Source organism: Cyanidioschyzon merolae, chromosome 10, assembly GCF_000091205.1.
Source record: "Cyanidioschyzon merolae strain 10D DNA, chromosome 10, complete genome".
NCBI lineage: Eukaryota > Rhodophyta > Bangiophyceae > Cyanidiales > Cyanidiaceae > Cyanidioschyzon > Cyanidioschyzon merolae.
Window position 1 is genome coordinate 355,080 of NC_010136.1, and position 21,540 is coordinate 376,619.

The 21,540-nt window shown below is 54.9% G+C and overlaps 5 protein-coding genes across 5 annotated transcripts, besides 1 other annotated feature; 2 read left to right on the forward strand and 3 right to left on the reverse strand.

The window, feature by feature from the left end:
- Positions 1-1,255: part of a sequence feature (repetitive element) that runs on past the window's edge.
- Positions 1,256-1,901: 646 nt separating this feature from the next.
- On the forward strand, positions 1,902-3,791 carry CYME_CMJ128C (phenylalanine--tRNA ligase beta-subunit; the record flags this gene model as incomplete). Its single annotated transcript, XM_005534807.1, has 1 exon — positions 1,902-3,791. One exon carries the CDS (start codon positions 1,902-1,904, stop codon positions 3,789-3,791), a length of 1,890 nt encoding a protein of 629 aa, XP_005534864.1.
- Positions 3,792-6,390: 2,599 nt separating this feature from the next.
- Positions 6,391-7,919, reverse strand: CYME_CMJ129C (histone deacetylase; the record flags this gene model as incomplete). The annotated part of the gene is made up of 2 exons (XM_005534808.1): positions 6,391-7,364; positions 7,607-7,919. The coding sequence occupies 2 exons, from the start codon at positions 7,917-7,919 to the stop codon at positions 6,391-6,393; spliced, it is 1,287 nt and encodes a 428-aa protein (XP_005534865.1).
- Positions 7,920-8,196: 277 nt separating this feature from the next.
- On the forward strand, positions 8,197-10,206 carry CYME_CMJ130C (probable cryptochrome DASH; the record flags this gene model as incomplete). Its single annotated transcript, XM_005534809.1, has 1 exon — positions 8,197-10,206. One exon carries the CDS (start codon positions 8,197-8,199, stop codon positions 10,204-10,206), a length of 2,010 nt encoding a protein of 669 aa, XP_005534866.1.
- Positions 10,207-11,339: 1,133 nt separating this feature from the next.
- CYME_CMJ131C (hypothetical protein) lies at positions 11,340-12,272 on the reverse strand (the record flags this gene model as incomplete). Its single annotated transcript, XM_005534810.1, has 1 exon — positions 11,340-12,272. One exon carries the CDS (start codon positions 12,270-12,272, stop codon positions 11,340-11,342), a length of 933 nt encoding a protein of 310 aa, XP_005534867.1.
- A 4,667-nt stretch (positions 12,273-16,939) lies between these two features.
- Positions 16,940-19,183, reverse strand: CYME_CMJ132C (hypothetical protein, conserved; the record flags this gene model as incomplete). The annotated part of the gene is made up of 1 exon (XM_005534811.1): positions 16,940-19,183. One exon carries the CDS (start codon positions 19,181-19,183, stop codon positions 16,940-16,942), a length of 2,244 nt encoding a protein of 747 aa, XP_005534868.1.
- Between the last annotated feature and the right edge of the window lie 2,357 nt (positions 19,184-21,540).

The window sequence follows — 21,540 nt, forward strand, 5'->3', positions numbered from 1 at the left end:
TGGAAGGAAGACGGAGTTCACCGGTGAAAGCCGGGAGACGTACTGGAAGAATATCTTCTATTTCAAACGTCGCAAAGTGAGCAAGCAGAGGGTATTCACGGGCATAATCGAAACCGATGGAGTGTCCATGTGTGTACACTGTCGGCGGTTGAAGGCGGATCGTCCTATCGTGCCTTCGGCTTCGCCCGTGACGAAGCATGAAGAAAAGAAAGAGGCGGATCCTGCGACGCAGGAGGTGCATGAGAGTGACTTTGTCGTCGGCGTGGACCCCGGAAACACGATGAATATAGCCGTTGCAGCACCCAAGCGTGCGGAAGATGGCAGTGACGGTGACTTACGTCAGAAAGACATGCGTCTTTTCAAGCTCTCGAGAGCAAGATACCATCGAGAATCGGGAATCATGAATGCGAGGAAGAAAATCGAGACGTGGAATGCAGGAATCAAGGATCACCTGGAAGTTATGGGCGAGGTGGCGAGCCGCGGAGCAGACTTTAAAGCTTTTCGGGAGTTCGTGAAAATTCGTGTTGCCCATTGGGGTGCGCTGTGGAAAGAGTACGCCAAGCCCCGGTGGGCTCGTCTGCGTATGAACCTGTACTGTGGAAAACAGCGTGCATTCGCGAATTTTTTCAATCAGTTGAGAGCCTTGAAGGAGGCCGAGAGTCAGAGGCTCGTAGTGGCATACGGAGCAGGGCGCAGGAAGACCCATAAAGGAACTACGCCAGCTCCAAGGACGAGAGCGTACAAGGAATGTGCACCGCGTTTCGACACGATACCTGTAGATGAGTTCCGAACGTCGTATACACATCATGAACTGGGGGTGTACGCTTCAGAGAGTTGGGATGGAAAAGCGCCAGCAGAGCTCCGAGGATATGGCAAAAGTACGGAGCCCTGACGGAAGAGCAAATGGAAAGGAGGGCGAACGTTCGTGGACTACTTGCATCAGTGAGTACAACCAGTGATGGCAAGAAACGTATGGAGTTCGTGAATAGAGACTTTCATGCAGCTATCAAAATAAGAAGACGTGCGATGATGGAGAAAAGACCTGCAGAGTGGACGCGAGAGAACTTTGTTGGGCAACGTCTCAAGGTGGAACTATATGAGAAAAACTTGAGACCAGTAGAAGGTGGCCGGTCCAAAAAGACGGGGAAGCGTCTGCACATCAGTTGGAGACGTTTCGTCTGGGGCAAGTTTCTCGCCACAACTGTGCACTGCCGGCGACTGCTTTCGACTTTTAAAAGGCGTTCGCTAGCGGTGTCTTTCCAGCCGTCGTCCGGTGTACTCGCGAAAGGACCAATGTGATGCACAGAGGTAGATGCCGGAAACAGAAGCGCGCCCTAGGTTTCGTGGATACAAGGCGCGGACCCACGTAGAGATATTCCCGAAAGTTTCCCAAGGGCTACGTTCGAGTCCAAAGTAAATACTCTTCGGAACATCAGACGACGAGCTATGCCCTTTGTCATGGACGCAGCGGAGCGGAGGACATTGTCGCCGCCACCGCCACCACCACCAACGCACCCGCAGGTATCACAGGTCTTCGAAAAGGAAACCATCGAGGCCGTTGAGCCGCATACAAGCCGGATCACGTTTCCATGGATGGTTCGTACATGAAAGCACCTCATCATGACCAAGCTCTGGTTAACTGTTGACTCGGCGCGTGCCAGGGCCTGATCAAATGATAGCAAACACGATCCCCGGAACGCTTCGCACCAGACTTTTTGTACCCCGCATGATTGATGTATAGCATGCCCGCTTCCCATATCCCATGAAAGGAACCCGCTGTCCCGCTCCACGATGCATCGACAGAGCAGCGTTCTAGCAGAGCGCGCTCATAGGCGCATGGCGATCAGTACACGCGGGCTTCTGCGCTGGAGTTGTTGCTCGACGACGTACCGCAGCCGTCTATGCCAACCGTAACAGTTATACGCGATCGATTCTTGAAGGCACTGGACTCTGATCTCGATGAAGCGGCGCTAGAGCAACTCTGCTTCTCGTATGGTCTAGAAGTGGAAACCGTGGAGGACGAGCCGCTGAGCGACCTGCTCGGCGGCCAGCGCGCTCGCTCTGGTTGGTCAGACTCCATCGACGACGTCGAAAACTACGCAGGCCCTCTAGACCAGCACGTCGCTTGTTTAAAAATCGAGGTACCGGCAAACCGTCCAGACTTGTTGTGCTTCGAAGGCTTAGTGCAGGCGCTTCGCGTCTTCCGCGGCCTTGATAAACCAGCTGCGTTTCTGCTGCAGCGAACGGAGCCGCGGGAGCGGATCCTTGTGAGAACGAATGCACTGCGCCCATACATTGTGGCTGCAGTGCTGCGCGGTATAGACCTATCGGATCCGCTGCGGTATCAGTCGCTGATGGATCTACAGGAGCACCTTCATCAAAACCTAGGTCGTCGCCGTGCGCTCGTCGCGATCGGTACGCACGACCTCGATACTGTCAAGGGGCCCTGCACCTACACGGTGAAAGACCCCAGAGAGATTCGCTTTCGACCATTGGCCGCTGAGCGCGAGCTGAGCGGTCTCGAAATCATAGAGCACTACCGACTCGACAAGCATCTGAAACGCTACCTGCCGCTCGTGGAAGGTGCACAGGCGTACCCGCTCCTTCATGATAGCGAGGATCAGGTGCTATCGCTCCCGCCTATCATCAATGGTGATCGAACCAAAATCCGTCCTAGCACGCGAAATATGTTGATCGAATGCACTGGAACGGACCTAGTGAAGCTCACCACCGCGCTGACCGTCATCGTGGCCTCCTTCTCCCGGTATTGTCTGCCGGCGTTTTATGTGGAGCCAGTGACGATTCACTACGATCAACCGCTACCGGAGGATAGGCTTGCAGCGATCAAAGCCAACGTGCTCGATTCGCAAACGCTATGCACACCGTGGGTCGAGGACGCGCAAATGCAGGTTTCTGCGCGTTACGTACAATCGCTACTGGGGGTCTCGCTCTCGGTATCGGAGCTGGAACGTCACCTTCAGCGCATGCAGTTGCACCTAGTGTCTGTCGTGGAAAACGAGGCATTCGATCAGGTCCTCAACGTTCAGGTACCAGTCTTCAGGAGCGACATCCTCCATCCGTGTGACGTTGCGGAGGACGTAGGCGTCAGTTATGGTTTCGATCATGTTCCCGAGCGCACTGCTCCCTGTGTGCCAGTCGGGCAGTGGCGACCCTTGGAGCGCTTAACAGATCATCTTCGTCGCGAGCTCGCGCAACAGGGATACTTCGAGGTTTTAACCTGGGTAACCGTGTCGCACGCTGAAAATACCGAAATGCTGCAACGCAGCGATGCACAGTCGCCAGCTGTGCGTCTACATAATCCCAAAACTCTAGAATTCGAGGAATGCCGGACCAGTCTTCTCGTGGGGCTGTTGAAGACACTTCGCGAGCATCGGGAAGCGCCGCTTCCTCTGCGCCTTTTCGAGACCGGTGATGTCGTCCTGCTTGATTCCAAAAGCGAGACCGGAGCCCGAAATGAGCGTCATCTTGCGGCAGTTTATAGTGACGTCCGCGCAGGTTTCGAGATCGTGAAGCATCTTCTCGATCGGATCATACTTGCTTTGAATTTGAAGTCCTTGGGATACAATGCAGGTTACCGACTGGACCCAAAAGCTTGTCACGATGACCTCTTCTTTCCAGGTCGACGAGCGACGATTCTTGTGGAGCGGCCCAACGGGGCTCGGTTCGCGCTCGGGAGTATGGGCTGGCTCCACCCGCAGGTACTGAAGAACTTTGGTCTTGCGGCGCCAGCGTCAGCGTTCGAGTTGAACGTGCAACCTTTTGCTGCGTAGCTGGGCGTCTGCAAGTGCAGTATATCCAGCACAGAGAGTTGCTCGGTTCGGCACGCGTTTCCTGTGCCGTCAACAAAGTGCTCGATTCACGCGTATTGGCCAGCGTCGTGCAACTGCCAGGGCCTTTGCCAGACCAGTTCAAAACATTCATGGAACAGAAATCCTTAAGGATGTGCAGTGTTGGAGCGATAGTGTTGCAGGACGCCAGCCCTTACGTCGCGTCTCCAGCACGTTAGCCAGAGTCTCAGGCGAGCGCAACTCCTGCGGCGTTGCCAGTGGAATCTAGCACCTGTTCTTGAGGAAATTCCTATGCCACAGTGGGTGGAACGCGAAAGCATCTGTTCAGGAAGAGCGGTCTCTTCGCTGGTCACTAATGGCAACCACGTAGCCTTCAAGTGTAAGTTTCATCCTCTTTAGAATGAAATGGAACGGGTGGTCCATCTGGGGCGTACCCCCTTCAGGTTGTGTCTCTTCCCGGTGTCATGAAGAATACGAGGTGCCATGGACCAGACAAATCGGAAACTTGAAGCATGCTTTGTCCGGCCTTGGTATGCGCTGGGAACAGAAAAGAATGGCGACCTGTACGTATGCATTGGACGATGACACGGGTTATTTTACGAAGCTTTATTTGTAGGCATCGCGAATCATTTGATGACAATGACGTATCGAATTCTATTGCCAAACCGCCGAAGGAACCTCGCCAAAAACAACACAACCGAAACCCCAAGAATTACGTATGCATCCGTATGCCCGCATTGCTGAACGTCAAATATCGACGCTGTACGTCCCCCGAAAAAAAATACTCGGAGATATCTCGAGGCAGGAAGAGAGCGAGCAGTTCAGTTTTTCTTTTCCATTGGACTCGGGTGGATGGAAAACGCTTGACGAGGATGGAGCATCCGCAGGGCCGTCCGATCGTTCCAACTTCGGCTCTCCAGTCATTGCTCTGGTGCGGTTTCCGCTTGGCGAGCGCAGTGTACACGAGCTGGACCGCAACGCGCTCCCGTTGACCGAGTTGCAAAATGAGCTACACTAGGCTGGACGGAATCACCGTTCACCAAGTTTGAACGAGCAAGACTGTCGCCATAATACGAGTCTTTCTTTCGTTCTCGCAAACGCTGTGGGATCGCGAAAAGCAATTCAGCCCCGGGGGAGAGGTATGTGGGTGCCGGTTGGCGCTCAGAGGCCCCAGAAAGCGCCGCGACGATGGGTGCTCTTTGTGTCGCGCCCGCTCATTGCTTGCAGTGATGCCGGAAACCACAGCGACAACGGTCGAGAAGAGCCGAACCCTGCTTCAGGCTCGGGTCACGGGTTCCTGCTGCCGCCCCAGCGAAAGCCAGTAGAAAGGATCCTCCGAGACCAAGTGCAGGCGTACGTCGCGCGGCGAACGGCGCCTCCGCCGGGTCCGCTCTATGTTGCCGTACCTGCTCAAGAACTAACGCTCTATGCAGAACAGATTCAGGTATTTTTGCATCCCCAGAAGGGCGCGGAGATGGCTTGGCTACGACCACTGATCCTGCGGCTTCCCTACTCGGAACCTGGGGCGACCACTGGACGGGGCACTGCCCCAGGGTCGTCAGCGACGCCCGGAGCGAGCGCAGCGCCAGCTGGAGCTGCACCCAGCTCGGAAGAACATATGCCGCAAGTTTATCTCTGTGCCGGCCTCGTATCGGATATTGTCATTCCAGCTGGGTGCTGCTCGCGCATCGTTTCTGAATGGGAAAAGACAATGATCCGAATGTATGTCGTAGCGAGCCAATATCAAGCAGCCTGCAACGCTGCAGATGATACAGCACGGGCACGCATCATGACGCTCTATGGACGCTGGCTGCGGGAAATCTGTGGAGCGGACTAGAGCCCTCGAACGAGTGCAAAGCGTGCATTTCAGCTGGTGCCTGGAAGCGCCTAGAGGTCGCTCTCATATTCGCACTCGCTGTGAGGCAGTGCCTCAGTGAACGACTCAGGGCAAGCATATGCGCTGTAGAGCGACCTGGGAACAGCCACGCACCATTGCGGATTCCAGCAACCGGATCAGAACGACTCATTCGGAGAAAGCACCGGTTTTACTAGCACGGAAAGCGTAACAGAACGTAACAACGGCGACAGCAGCATCAGCAAGGTACGCTGGCACTGCCTGCCGCGCCATCACGCAGTGACAGCGCCAATGCGCTACGGAAACTGTGCATCCAAGGCCGCAGCAGAGCATGCGATGTCGTCAACGGGTGTTGCTACTTGCACACCATACAACAAAAACCCGCTTCCATGTACCCGCATAGGCCGTAAAACGAAACGTACGCTCGCAGTGACAAGCGCGTTTGGCAAGTTTGTATAGATCTGTCCCGGGCTTGCGCCCCCTACGGAAGGTGCCGCCAGCCCGCATTTCATGCATAACGTGAACCAGCGGCTGCCTCAGGATCATCTCTCGAGCTCGCCGTAGCGATGGTGCTCGCGCTAGCGCCCCCCGCGCGATCCCTCTCGTGTGCGTGTCCAGCGATGCGGTCGATGCGTGCGAGCACTGCACACCCGCGATCCGCCTGGCACGCGTGTGCCCGCCTCGGATCATAGAGGGCGCCAAAATGCCGTGCTCACTTGCCCAGCTCTAATCATCCCAGTCTGAACTGCAGACGGAATGCTCGTCATCGCTGAGAGGTACCGGAGCTGAGAACTTTCGCAGCAACGGATCGCTGATGACGTCGGCCGGGACCGAATGGAAGGGAACGCTTGGTGTGTGCGGAAGCGATCGCAAACTTTCGAGCAACTGCACCATCATTCGATGCAAGTAACTCGGCGTGTTCAGGTTCTCCATATTGCTTGGTCGAATTCGCAATCGAAAATCCGGTCCATAGTACTCATAGTATGGGTTGTAGGGTATCATGTCATCGAGAACGACACCGGCTGCGAGCGCCGTTTCATACGCCCAACATCGCGCCACGTTGCGAATGGTATAGCCGCCGCCACCCAGCAGCATCAACTGGACGCCGTAGCGTTGGAAGAAACGTACGCACTGCGCGTGTCCGTCCAGCGACAGGTTGAAGCAACCCAGACGATCGCCACTGAGGGAGTCGGCCCCGCATTGGAGCACGACTGCGGTCGGCTGATACCATTCCATCACTCTGGACATGATCGGAGCAAAGATTTCGCGATAGCAGACATCGTCGATACCGTCCTGCAATGGGAAATTGAGTGCGTAGTGTCTTCCAGGGCCGTATCCAATGTCTCGCACATCGCCGGTACCAGGAAAAAAGTTCCCGAATTTGTGGAAAGAGCACGTCATCACCCGGTTGGTCGTGTAGAACGCCTCCTCGACGCCGTCGCCATGATGTACGTCGATGTCACAGTATAGAACGCGGGCGTGATGCTTGAGCAACTCTAAAATCGCCAGCACGCAGTCATTGACGTAACAGAAACCGGAAGCTTCACTTTTCTTCGCGTGATGCAGTCCGCCTGACCAGTTGATAGCCACGTCGCAGAAACCGCGGTTCAGGCGGGCAGCACCAGCTAGGGAGCCGCCGGCGCTTATCTGGCAAAAGCGATAGATGTCATCAAAACAGGGGGAATCCTCAAACAAGCCAACTAATTGACGGAAATGGTTAGTTCAAGTTCTGGGGTATACGCGCTCGAACGTGCGATTCGCTGGCGCTCCTCTCAGACTGGGCAGCACAACCGTTACTCACGTTCAGCGAGCTAGCGGTTGCGGATTCCGGAGTACGCCCTCGTTGCATCCAGCCTCTTTGGTCTCGGTAGAGGAAGCCTGGTTGTCATCAGTGAAGAGCCGGCGCGCGAACCGTTTCATCAGTGCGAAAATGAAAACTTACACCTCTGCAATTGGTCCAGCTGCTTCTGTGCGGTTTCCGGGGTGATGCGCCGCAAGAACTCGATGTACTCGTCGGAGTGGAAGCGCGTCAGATCTCGCTCCGTTGCGCGAGGCGGTTGCAGTACCTGCAGTTTCTCGTGAACTCCGTAAGCAATAAGAAGCTCGTGAACCATTCGCATTCTATGGGGTTTCATTGGATGTCCCAAAGCGTAATAGTAGTTGCCGACGTCATGGTCGTAAAAGTACGCCACGCGGGACGGGAAAGCCTCAAGCGTGCCGACGCGCGACTCGGACGTGCCAGCCTCCGCTTTCATTGGAGCGGTGCTCAGCAAGTAGAGACGTCGATCACGCCCTTGTTTGCAGCGTGACCGAAATAAGACAATTGCTGCTCAATAACGAGGTCAGATCAAGTCGATGCTCGCCGAAGCAACAGGAAACCTCTGTTGATACGAGCCTTGAAACAGCACCGGCAGACGCAACGACTGTAGCCAGGGCGCGCCATCATCGCAGCAGCCGCAACCTAGAGGTCATCGGTTGGCACGCGTTGGTGATAGGTACTGTGAACGGGCGTTCGAGCACCGTAGACACGCCATGTACGTTGTGTTGCCTGCACACTCCGGGACAAGACAGTTGCAGCGGGGTCTGCGGCCTGCCCTGCACCCAATAAGTGACGGTGTTGGCGTTCGAGCGACTCGCCAGCGAGCCTCAAGGCGACACCGGACACCACTGGTCGCGGTTCAGTGGGAATGGTTCGGCTGGGATTTGGATGGGCGTTTTGAGCCAGATCTCACCGACATCACACCTAAACCGGAAAAAGTGCTCCCGAATACGGGAACGACGTATGCTGATTCGCTCGTTTTCCCGACAGACTCGAAACGCTGGCCTGATTCTCTACCGGGCACCGCGTTGCTCTGGTTCCGAAACGATCTCCGTTTGCACGATAACGAAGCGCTACGTCTTGCGAACCGCGCAGAGAGCCTGCTCTGTGTTTACGTGTTTGATGAGCGCTACTTCTTCGGAAAGTCCCGATTTGGAGGCTTCCTCCGCATTGGTGAGCATCGCGCATACTTCCTGCGGGAGTGCATCGTAGACCTGCGACAGGCACTCCGGAGTCGTGGTCAAGAGCTAATCGTTGAGATCGGCTCACCGGTGGATGTCATCCCCCGCTTAGTGCAAAAATTCGGGGTGCAGCATCTCATTTTCAGCAAGGAGGTCACCGAGGAGGAGATCGCCACTGAAAATGCCCTCGTTAGGACGCTTGCACAAGTTGCCGCCCAGGGCCAGATCTCCGCGCCCGTCCAGTGCCATGCAGTATGGAACGCAACACTCGTGCATATTGAAGACCTACCGTACCCGTTCCCAGGCAAAGCAAAAGACATCAGCAGGCGTGCCGAGTCACCAGTTCCGAAAACTCGTGGTACACCAGCAGTGGATCGCGTTTTCCCGGATACATTCACGACGTTCCGTCGACTCGTAGAGCGAAGCTGGACCGTTCGCGAGACCTGGCAGTGTCCAGAGGTGCTTACACTGTTACCAGACGATGCCAGCAACTTCAATACCATAGACTGGTCTGGCGCCCTGCCCATAGAGTATCCCGCTGAGGCGACGCGTATCGGCGCTGAGCCGCCCAAGCTGCTGCTCATGCGACCCTATCCAGACCCGCGAGCCTGCTACGATTTTCACGGAGGCGAGACGGTTGCGCTTTCCCGCCTCGAGGATTGGATATGGGAGACGCAATCGCTCGCCAGCTATAAGGAAACGCGGAACGGCTTGGAGGGACCCGACTACTCCTCCAAGTTCAGTTGCTTCCTTGCCCATGGCTGTATATCGCCGCGGTTGATCTACAATGCAGTGCGGGACTTTGAGCGCCGCGTGGAATCCAATGAATCCACGTATTGGCTGCTGTTCGAACTGCTCTGGCGAGACTTTTTCCGCTTTACTGCAGTGCATCATGGAAACGCAATTTTTAAGCGGCGGGGTCTGCGAGGCGTCCGCGGTGCCTCTAAAACTTCACAAAGCGGAGCGCGTTCCGCTGTTGTACGACAGCGCGAGGACGTCTCGCCAGATGCACGCTTGACGGCCTGGTGCCAGGGGCGTACGGGGGTTCCCTTCATTGATGCCGCTATGCGAGAACTGCGGCTCACGGGCTTTATGTCCAATCGAGCGCGTCAGGTCGTCGCGTCATTCCTGATCAACGACCTGGGATTGGACTGGCGACTTGGCGCCGAATGGTTCGAATCACAGCTCCTCGACTATGACCCATGTAGCAACTGGGGGAACTGGTGTTATCTTGCGGGAGTCGGAAACGATCCGCGCAGCGGTTCTCGCTATTTCCATCCGCTGAAGCAGGCGTATGAGTTCGATCCTCGGGCAACGTTCACAAAGCGCTGGTGCCCCGAGCTCTTCTGGGTGGATAACGCTCTGATCCAAACGCCATGGAAATGGAATCGCAAAATGCAAGAGGCGTTTCGAGTGACCCTGGGCGACCAGTACCCGGAGCCAATTGTAACTTTGCGGGAGCCGGGGCGCGCCCGAACACCACCGAAGGTATCGCCATCGACGCCCGTGGACACTGACGCGGCGGTGCATCACGAGTCGTGAGCACCTCGTGCGGAGGTCGTCACGTGTGCGCTGGTTTCAAGTCGACCTCTGACGGCCTTGCATAGATGCTGTTACAGATTCGATAACTCGAGGCCGATAATTCTGGAGTCCATCGACACGAAGCCGTGTTCGAGTGTCGCGCTGCATTTCGCAACGACGCAGTGCATTCGCGGTTTCGCGGGGAATCCAACTGCAAGGCGACTGCGCTGAAACCTGCCATGCGAGTGCGTTCTCCGAGAATAATCGTCAACATCAAGGGTGTTGCCGGCGCTCTTCGACTCGAATAAAGTGTTGCGGAACGTTGCCTGTTGTTTGAGGAAGGTGGCTGCGTCCAAGAAAAGGACTAGCCTGGCACTGCAGAACTCGTCATCGAAGCTCGCGCAGGCGATCCAGTCCGGCGCGATTCCAAAACCAGATTGTCCATAGGCACCGACTCGATTCGGTATTGACAGAGGATTTGCAACATCAAGTACCCGGAGTCGCGCGTGAACTAGCGAAATACGGGCGCATCCATCAGCTCTAGCGTCAGGGACGAGTCGCTTGCAGGGAAACGCAGACGCGTCGCGAATCGCTGCCTCGGCCCGAGCCTCCCGACACGAACACGAGATCGTCTGTGGTCGCCAAATCACTTGTGATGAACACGGTAAATATCTATGCAATGTCTGATACAGTCTAAAAATCCGTCAGCTCGATATGGTGGATTTTATACACAAAAGCGCTGACCGAGGCGATGCCCACGACGCGAAGCGTGCTGTCCCAGTATCCACGACCCAGCAAGCACCTTGTCAATCACCGTGGCGTCATACGTATGCGGTTGCCGGTGGTGCCAGGGGCTGCAGACGCCAGTGCTGCGCCTTTGCGGCGCTCGCAAGCCGTAGCATCGCTGGATTGGACATCCATTCCCGACGATGTTCGTGGTTTGAAATTCGTAGAATATAGGTGCGCATGCGGATGACTTGCGCTCTCTTCCTTCATCACGGACATCACGCAAGTATCCCGAGAATTCCTGTTCATTTCATATTGCTTGCTCTTGCAAACTAGACGTCCGCGCGTACCAACATGAATTCCAAGGTTGTACGACGCCGTCTCTATCCGATTCCCGTTCGACACCATGAGCATATGAAAGCGCGCGACTACGTTGCGGGCAGCGCAAGGGTGCGCGATGCTGCGAGCCACGGCTCGAATGCAAACCCCAACATATCGAAAAGAGGAGGCAGCAACGCCAGACTGAAAAAGAAGAAGATGCTGTAAATCGCACCGCTCGCCGCAAAACGTGCTGCGGCACAATAAGACACCCTGCTCTTCGCCTCGTGCCGGGCGCGCTTCGCGCCCGGCACATCGGGTGCGTGGCGGTCATCCGCTGATGGGCTTCTCTTAGAGCGCCACCTTGAGCCCGGCTCGCTCGTCGAGCCTTTCGCTATCGACTCCGATTCCGTACATGGAGACGAAAACAGATACCCTTTCGCGTCCTCTTTCTCACTCGGTGGCGGTGTACCAACTTGTGACGCTCCCGTCCAGCCCAGTTGACCGTTCGAGATAGTCAAGAACGAGGCGAGTTCTCGCAGCACCGACTTGGTGACACAAGCGAAACCGACAATCATTCGCTGACCATTTGTCGGAGGTTTTCCGTTTGTCTCGCAGCTAGCTTGCGACGCGGCCTCATTCGGGTTGTCTGGCGAGCTCCTCGCTTCCACAGTGCGAGTGCTTTGCGCGCACACGAGCGCTTCCAGTTCGCGAACGCGTTCCCTCAGCCGTTGATTCTCGACCGCGAGATCGCTGAGTGCCCGAGATAACAACAGGTAGTCTCCAATGCCCATGTCGCGAGAACTCCACGCTGTGTCCTCTAAACAAAATGATGCAGCACGAGGCGACTGTGGCAGCGACTCCGCGGCGACAGTGCACCCACCAAAGTCGGTGGACGAGTCCGTCTCGAACCGCCCTGAAGTAGGTATGATACCCGAACGTACCTCCCATTCACCATTTTGTTCGTCTTGAGAACAAGATTCTAAGTTAAGAAAGTTGTCCCAGTTAGATAGGTTTGTTGAGGTCGTGTGTTCCACTGCCATGCAGTCCGTTTCGAGGCGAACGCAAAACACGAATCGGATACGGGATCGCGTATGCGTGTGCGCCTTCGAGAATCGCGGAGGCGCTTCCAACCGATCGGACACGTGTCCCGCGCGTTGATCCACAGGCATGCGTGCCTGGCGGATGAAATCCCTGATTTTGTTGGATAGGGCCCAGACAATGTGCCTGGATTCTAGAGTGCGCGTTGCAACTGGGCACTCGGGAAAGCATCCATCATACTTCGTGATACGTCCAAGTTCCAAGACCCATTCATTGTTTCGAATAGACTGGTCGTTCCATACGATCCATGATGCTCCGAGCCTGTCGTACGCATCCGCAAGAGCGTGAAGAGAGCCAGTGCGGACACCGGACGCGGGTAGACCACTTTTTTATCATTCCGCTGAGGGCGGCTGCTCGAGGCGTGGTCCACCTGACGCGGGATCCGGTTTCGTTGTCAGTGCACGCTCTGGCAGGCTGCATATGGGACCCTATTGAAGCGGCACGGCGCTTTGGAGAAATCTAACTGCTAGGAAGAATTCTGGCCATAGAGTCTCACATTCGCCATCGGATACGGATTGCGTTGCGGTATAGGAGCGCGGGTCTTGGCTCGGTACCCATCAGCGAGGAGGTAGATGAAACGCTGGGCCGGCACGCCCATCCGTATTGCGCAGCCTTCAGCCAAGAGGCTAGAATGTGAGATTGGTCGGCGCTCGCGGGGTTGTGGCTCAGACAGAGGAACACCAGGTGCCAGAACTGCAATCAATGCGAATGATCGTCCTCGATCGCCTATAGTGACGTTTCGAAGATGTGCTCCCTCAGGGAGCCTGCAGTGATCCTCTAGCCAAAGCGGACTCTGTAGAAACGACTTTGTGTGTGTGTGTGTGTGAGTCACAGGAGTTGCGTACACGAAGCCAAGGTGGTGTGATTCCCTGTGAGCCGCTTATGTCTTGGTACGGCATGCAGCCGGGGCCAGCGACAACGGACTGACACGCGCGTTGGCGAGCCAGTTGGTGACTCGGGCAAGCACTATGCACACCAGCGCCTCCTATCAAGAGCAGCGTGCATCTACTATATCCACGTTTGAATAAAACAGAACGAGTCCATCTGGCTACTTCGAGCGTACTCGATAGAGTATGTGTCATAATCATAGTCTTCATCACCGGCGTTCGTCAGCCTCTGCTTCAACTGTTTTGTTTCCCTCTGTCTTGTCTCCGGAGAGAAGTACGCCCGTCTTTCCTGCGGCTTCGGATCCGTTGTCAACAGTTAAACGATGTTCACCTCAGCGTTCTGGTCCCGATTTTGCTGCTTGAGGCTGGTGTTCACGCGTTTTATGCACAGAAAAAGTGCTCGATCGGCGCATCGCTCGCAATGTTCGACTTCTTCGAATTAATCCATTGTACGTTCTTCACAGCAGCGATGCTCATTTGTGGTCATGTGTCCCTCGGAGATCCAAAACACCTTCGCTTTCTTCGAGGGCCACTTCGAGACTCGTGAACGCTTCCTTTCCTGCTCGATATATGCGGTGGACGGGGACAGGAGGCTTCATTGGACCCCGCTCCCTGGTTCCCGTGTCAGGGGCCATACTCTAAGATAACGGGCTACTTGTGAACGATTTCTTCGCCCAGTACTCTGCTCTAGGAAGCGGAAGCGCACGCGATTCCATTCGATAGATGATCTGTGGAACACGATGTCGTTCGTGCTGAAACTAGAACGGGGAGGAAAACCCGAACTGGAGATCGTGCCGGGAATTTTCGATCCGCGTACGCTCGCTTCGTGCAAAACGTTGACGTATTCTCCACTGGGACCGATCGCTCCGATGATACAAGTCCGGGGGCCACGACCCTGCTCTATGCAAACACCCGAGACAGCAGCCTCGGTGAGTATCACTAGTGAGGCGAATCATGCTGTTGTAGATCTTTGTTTCGACGACGAGAACGAAAAGAGGAGGATTTGAATTTTGAGCAGAATCCCTCATTTGGCGTGAGAGGTTCCGTGAACCTTCGGTATGTGCTTTCAAACAAGTCGTTACGGGACGACGTCGAGTTTTCCGTCCTCTTCAATCCGATGGGATGAATCGCTGCGCTCGTGAGTAGCCTTGAAACCGAGAGATTGATACGTTAAGGGATTCGTGATTCTGGCATGCTACGCGTAATGAAAGAAGAAGAGTAGAGGCTGAAACGTATGAATATGATCCTGGTATCGTTTACTCTATGAGCCATTTTCGATTGCGTCGCAAATCGTCTTGATCCCTGTATCGTAAAGAATTCCAGGGGGAAAATATCGAAGGCGCAACACCGGACTGGTCATCGGGACTCCTATATCTATGTATGCATCCGTCCGCCGTTTTTGCCGCATTCCGAATGTGGAGGCAGCACATCGAAAACAAGTTCGAAAAAAATTGGTACGCAGGAACAGCGCAAGCAGTTCCGTCTTCTATTTGAACCTGTGACGGATTTAGATGCCAATACCGATACGAAATGCAAGCACGTCCGTTTTCTACAACCAACCGCCTTTCCATACCTCTATACGTATCTAAGGTGCCACACTAGATTCAAAATATATCTCATAGACCTCTACACACTGCGATACGTTCAAGAGCTTAGGGTGCTCGTACAGGCGCATGCCTACGCATATATGTACGTATAGGCACTCTCGTTGCCAGTGACAAGTACGGACCAGTGGACGCGTTTTCTCGAGTTGAGGCCGACGCCTCCACTTTGCCGTCTGTTGTACACAACGTATGCAACGGAACTTTGGTCGGGAAAACGTGGATCGCCGCCAGTTCTAGCCTATTAGAGACCTCGTGCCATCAGCACGATCCACGTAGGGTATGGATACCGACTCACAGACACTTCGCTGGGTTGCCCGACTCGCCGACTGGTATCAGCTTCAGCTTCTCCTGGTACATCTCGACCTCGAGAGGTTCCCCCACAGAGTTCGCTCGCGTTAGCTCCGTGGGTCTCATCTTCAGGACTGCACATCTCCTCGTATTGATGGCGGCGTTAAAGTTCACGAACGCCATGCGTTTCTTGCCTCTGCGCGAACCCATCAATGCAAGGATTCCTAGAATTCGCGCCCTTCGTACCACTACAGCCTCATCAACGCCCCGCCGTGCGAACACGCTCTCTCGCCTATCCCCCTTCTTCTACTTCGTCATTTGCTATTCTTCGCTCAATGTTCGGCGAGAAGAGGACTGTTTCGTTATTTTCCGGCACCCTTGCCTATCCCCCTTCTTCTTCTACTCCGTCATTTGCTATTCTTCGCTCAATGTTCGGCGAGAAGAGGATTGTTTCGTTATTTTCCGGCACCCTTGCCTATCTCCCTTCTTCTTCTACTTCGTCATTTGCTATTCTTCGCTCAATGTTCGGCGAGAAGAGGATTGTTTCGTTATTTTCCGGCACCCTTGCCTATCCCCCTTCTTCTTCTACTTCGTCATTTGCTATTCTTCGCTCAATGTTCGGCGAGAAGAGGATTGTTTCGTTATTTTCCGGCACCCGACGATGACGGCTGTCCACGATCCTCGACTTTTATGTCCGTAACTTGCGCATGGGTATTCTATTTGTTCAAGTGCACGCACGTGTCTCTGCCCTGAGGTGAGGATATCCCAGGAGGAGAGAAGAACGTGCACAAGAAAGACGGCACGTGTCCCGCAGTCACCGTGTGCTGAACACATTAGCGATTTGCCCAGTAGAGCGATCATTACGTTTCACGATAGAAAACACTCTTTTTTTATGGGGTAGCACAACGGATTCTACAGAAGAATGAAAAGCAGCTCTACCCTGATAAAATTCGCAAAAGCCCGATCGCAAGGGGAATGGTGAAATACCACACTGTCCACCGGAAGAACGACACCAAATGTCGGGGGAAATTCTTCAACGATGGGATGAGGCGGGTCCAGTTTTGTGAGCCCTTTCCGCCAGCGAACCAGAGGCGATCAAATGAATGCACTGCATCTAGAGCAGATGATGATGATGATGATGTTCTCGTCTTCTTCGAGCTCGATCGTACATACAACGGGCTTTCTTTCCGCGAATACCCGTGTACACTCCGACCGTTTCATCCGAAAAATCTCCTCGACAAAGAATCAAACCGACATCCCGGTGCTTCATACCTATCGCGACGTCCCAGGAACGCTATCGTTGCGATTTCTGTGGAGAATATTCATTCTTGAACTAGGACTCTTTCTTGAGACTGTATCCCGGTGTTTTCAGGACAACGCGAACTAACCGTACCGAAACAGAGACGCCTGTGATGTTTACTATCATCGCTTTTCGATTTCCCTGGAGTGGTCAACAGATCATTTTTTACCATTGACCGTAAGCAATCTTTTAGAATATCAGTTTTTGGCGGGGTGCCTATCTATCTGTTTGTTTCAGAGTTCCCCGACCATCTGAGTCCTGTTCTATGCCTTACCTGATTGAGTAATGCAGTTCTCCTTGAAATGTTCAGTAAAGTATATGTATCCTACACGCAATTCGTCTACGATCTATTCGGTACATTGCATGGTCATTTCGATCTCTTGCCATGCACCGCATCGAAGTTGAAACAATAATGAGTTGAAAGCATATAACCAGATACTCCGGACGACAGTTTCCAGTCCAAACAACATTTGAAAACTAGTAAAAGGAATGCTGACGAAACTCCGGATTCGGGTAAAGTGTCGAACGCTTTACGCCTCAGCAGTGGGCACGTGCTCCGCTGGGGTCGCAGCGTCAGCAAGGTCAGCGAGGTCGTCGACGCCGTCATCGTCGCGCACACAACGCGCTACCTGCCAACAGGTTACGCACTGAATCGTCAGCGCTAAGCAGCCAATGCCACAGAGTCGAATGCTCTGCCATATACTGCGAACTTGGCGCGAAATATCCTGTTGGATGAGCACCGCTTCCGCGCGAAGGCCGCGCATGCGGTACTTGCGACGCAACCTACTAGGGAAGAGGCGCGCGTGCACGTTCGGTCCCAATTTGCGACCCTCTCGAAGTGATAGGAGAAAGATATGCCGCCAAAAGAGTTCTTCCGGAGCCTGCCAGGGTCGACGACCATGCGCCATCGAATCGTGATCTGAGGAGCTCTCTGGCACCTCCATTGATGCCGTGGATTCGGTGCCGATGGCGTCATCTGCGAAGCGAACATGCGCGTCGTCGGGTCGAGCTCGCTCCTCGACGGGCGCCTCCAAAGACGCTGCTGTTGCTGCTGCTGCTGCTGCTACTGCCGAACTGCCTTGCACCGACTCCGTACCAGCATCAGTGGCCGCTTGCACAGAACGGGAGCTGCGACCACGCTGCTCCGTTCGTTCCAGCAGATGTTGTGGGTTCTGCTGCGATGATGCGTCGCCGTTTTCCGCATCTGCGCTCTCGCTGAGCTGCGACGATAAACGCCTATCTCGGTACAGAGCCTGGGCCGCGTGGACGCGTTCTCCGTAGAGGTCGGGGTTCGCGGAAAACGCCTCACGAAGCGAGGATCCGCTATGGGTACTCGCATACTCCAGCTCGTGCATGAAGCGCTGAATCTCTACGTACATAGAAAGGCGACCCATCTCAAACAACTCCAATTGACCGGTTGTCGAGATATCCGTGTCCAGCGCGCCATACTCGCCGACGCAGAGGAAGACGGCACGAGGCATGCTTAAACCGCCCGGCCAGCGCTCTGCGTAGCGATAGATTTGCTCGCGGGTTAGCCGATCGTAGATAATGCGCATGCTTCGTGTCGCTACCCCAAAGATTGATGTCGTCTTCTCCGAGTGGCTGTAGAGTGCCTGGGCGAAAGCCTGCCCAATGCGTTCATAGTCAAAGCCACGCGTTTCCGGCGGGATCGGATCCCACAAAAGATGGTACAGCTCATAGTGAATAAAGTCATTGAAGGAGAAGGTCACCATACCAAGGCCGGTGCCATCCTGTGGCAATGCATCGACTGGCCAGTTATTGACGAGTCCTCCATCACAGTACTGATGTCCCTGGTACGCGTACACGTCGAAAACAATGGGAATGCCAGCGGACATGCGCACGGCGGCCTTCACCGGCAGGTCTGGATCACTATGCGGCGTGAGTTTGCGCTCGCGGCCGGTGTCCAGTTCAGTCGTCACAATGACGAGCTCCTTGCCGTACCGCTCAAGAACCTGGCCCATGGTGATGTTCGGATCTCCGGTTTGCTCGGCGAGCACCTGCCCCATCCAGCGCTCCAAAGCACGCCCCGAACTCAGACCGCGACCACGAGTCAGCGCACTCAAATCCGGCGACATGAGGTCGTCAAAGTTGAGCGCCTGGAGCTGTCGCATACAGCCAGCAGCTCGATAGCCCACAGCGAGCGTCGACGCCATGATGGCCCCAGCGGAGGTCCCGGCGAATCGTTTTATTCGGGTGTAATCGAGCCCGTGCTGCTCGAGCACCGAAAGCGCGCCGACATAGGCAGTGCCGAGAACACCGCCACCGCAAAACGCTATCGCAGTGAGCCTCTGAAGCGCTTCACGCATGGGCACTCGGCACGACGCATCGTATCGGGCAAAATCTCGAGATAATTCCTGCAAAAGGCGCAATCTCTGCAGATACTTGTCGACTCGTTCCCGATCGGAACGGCTAAGCTGTCGTCGGGCGTGTCGTGCTGCATCCTCCAGAGATTCCATCATCGCCTGCGAGAGATGTTCAGAGGATTGTCGGGACGGCCCAGCTTGCTCTACTGAAGAAATGGCGCTCTTGAGTCTGTCCAGTTGCAAGGAGTCAGGACGTTGCGCTTCCAGTGATGCTGCATCGAGGCCGCGGCTCTGGTTCAAATGGTCGTCCTCGTGCTCATCTATGGGCTGGGTCGTAGCTTCCTGTGACAAGTCTCGCTGCGGGCTGAGTTTTGCTTGCACCGCCACTTTCCCATCCACGTTCTTGCTTCGATGCACTCTAGACCATGGCGCCCGAATCGCAGGAAGCATCGTGAACACCGCGCACGGATCTGGCTGTGACCTACTGTACCACGACGGAAGCAACGCTGATATCTCGTACACGTGCCTGCTGTTCCGAGCTTGGGAACGCTGCAAACCCGTTTCCGTATCCCAGACGAGTACGCTGTTCGCGTTACGTTCACTCGAACGCTTTCCAGCGGAGCAAGTCGCTCGATATGCAGGCTGCACAACTGCTTCGCCGCGACGGACCCGGGTGCGTTCGCAAGCCGCCGCAATCGCCACAGGCGCTCACGATAACACACGAACTGCTTCTTGGTCACGCTCGCTAATAAGCGGACTGTTGGCAGAAGCGTTATGCGCTTCGAGGCCTCACTACCGCCTTAGAGGCGGGCGCATCTGCCCCGTAGGTCTGGCTGCCTACCTCGACACGCCCCCGGTGGCTGCAGTTGCGCGGTAGCAGCAGTCGCCCCGTAGAGGGTAGCGTCAATGGCTTTCGCCTGAAACAGGACATTTATGGATGTATGTTGCATAGGTGGATGCGGCCCAGGCGTCTGCCTCATTCCATTCCTGAACATTCTGGGAGAATACAGACATATGTCACGATGCCGTAGCGAATCTGGACTCGATGGTACCCGATGTTCTTCGCTGAGCACAGGATCGTTCCTGTGAGCGTGCAGGCATCGCTGCTTTCGTAATGGTTGTACGCATCCGGCACCTTGTTCATCGTGCCGTACTAGACCTTCAGGTTCCACCAGTGACCATGTGTAATTCGCTTCGGAGATCATGGTTGGTTTGTATGAACTTGCAGGTGCCGAGTGTACACCCGGCGTCAGACGAATATCGAACAGGTCCACGAACAAGGACGTATGCGCTGAAGTTTGGGTTTCTTGGGACTGTCGTCAGCACCAGCCTTTGTGCGCTTTTTTTTTGCGACAGCTGCCTTCCCTCGTACGTCCGGCTTTAAGTACGCAGGTTTCTCCGTACCCACCAGCGCCGTTTCCGAAAGTCGAAGGATGTCGATGGCAGCGCTCGGATCCCGAATTCGACACTTCCGGCTGTTTTCGACGTATTTCATGCACATACAAAAGTCGTGAACTGTGATTCGCATGCCATTTTCATCTTTGTCGTATATAGCCTTGCTGTGCCCGTCGCAGCTGTGACCATTAAGGAAGAACAGGTGTTCCCACATATCCATGAATTCTGCATCTCGCGCCATGCCGCGATGCGTGGACCCTGCCTTTACCCCTCGGTTCACGCCCTCGACGGGCAGAGAAGGCTCGTGGCAAAAGCGGTCGTGCGTGTACGCGCCCGATATTGTGCATGACGATCGGGGGCATCTTCGACGTGATCCCCCGGGCAAGCACTGTGTTCGCTGCGCGCTCAAGCGCATGCTGCTGCATTTCATACAAGATTTGTGGAATGCAGCACTGCCCATGATGAAACAAGCGCCGAAAGGAAAATCCACGCGGGAGAAGAGCTAACCGATACCTGTCCGTCTACGAACCCTTTGTGCCAAGCGATGACGCAATCCCCACTGGAAACGATCGCTAGGATAACTGAAATCCGAGTCCAGGTCCCTTTTCTATGCAAACAGGAGAGACACAGGCCTGCGCGTGGATGTTGCGTGAAAGCGACATCACGCGTCTGTGGAATGGCGTTTCGTCGATGACCAAAAGAAGAACAAGGATTTCTGTTTCGAAGGAAAAAACCCAGTTGACGTGACATTCCCCGTGAACCTGCGGCTTGAGCTCGTGAACAAGTCATCAAATGACATTGTCGAATATTTCGTTTCCTCGTCAAGTTTGCCGCGCGAAATGCTGCGCCCACCAGTCACCTTGAAACCGAACCGTCCAAGTCTTGAAGAATGCGTGACGCGAGCATGCTAAAAATAAGGAAATAAAAAACCTAGAGGCTTCTTTTTATGAACCGAATCATGAAGGCCGTCATTTTACCCACCCCTGTTCGGGAACACGAAGCATCACCTTGATTCTGGTGATAGAACGAACACCAGCGAAAAGAAAAGCCCCGAAAGAGCCACTCCGAAAACACGTCCCACAAAGCTACCATGACGTATGGATCCGCAAAACCTCATCACGACATCCTAAATAGCCATCCCATACATCTATTGAACCTCGAAAATTCTTGTGGTAGCGAACCCAGCGAGCAGCTCCATACGCTATGCTCATCGTGTATGCGTGCAGCGATACCGTGCTGGATGCGCTGTCGATGCATCCGATCGGCGATCGCTGCAGGCAACTGCCCGAGGCGTCATGCATCATGCTAGACGTATCTACCAATATATACCAAAAGCGTACCCCGGGGCTAGCTGCACAACGCGTTGCACACACGCGGGACAGACGGCGCGCACGCAGGCCTCGATGGATCGC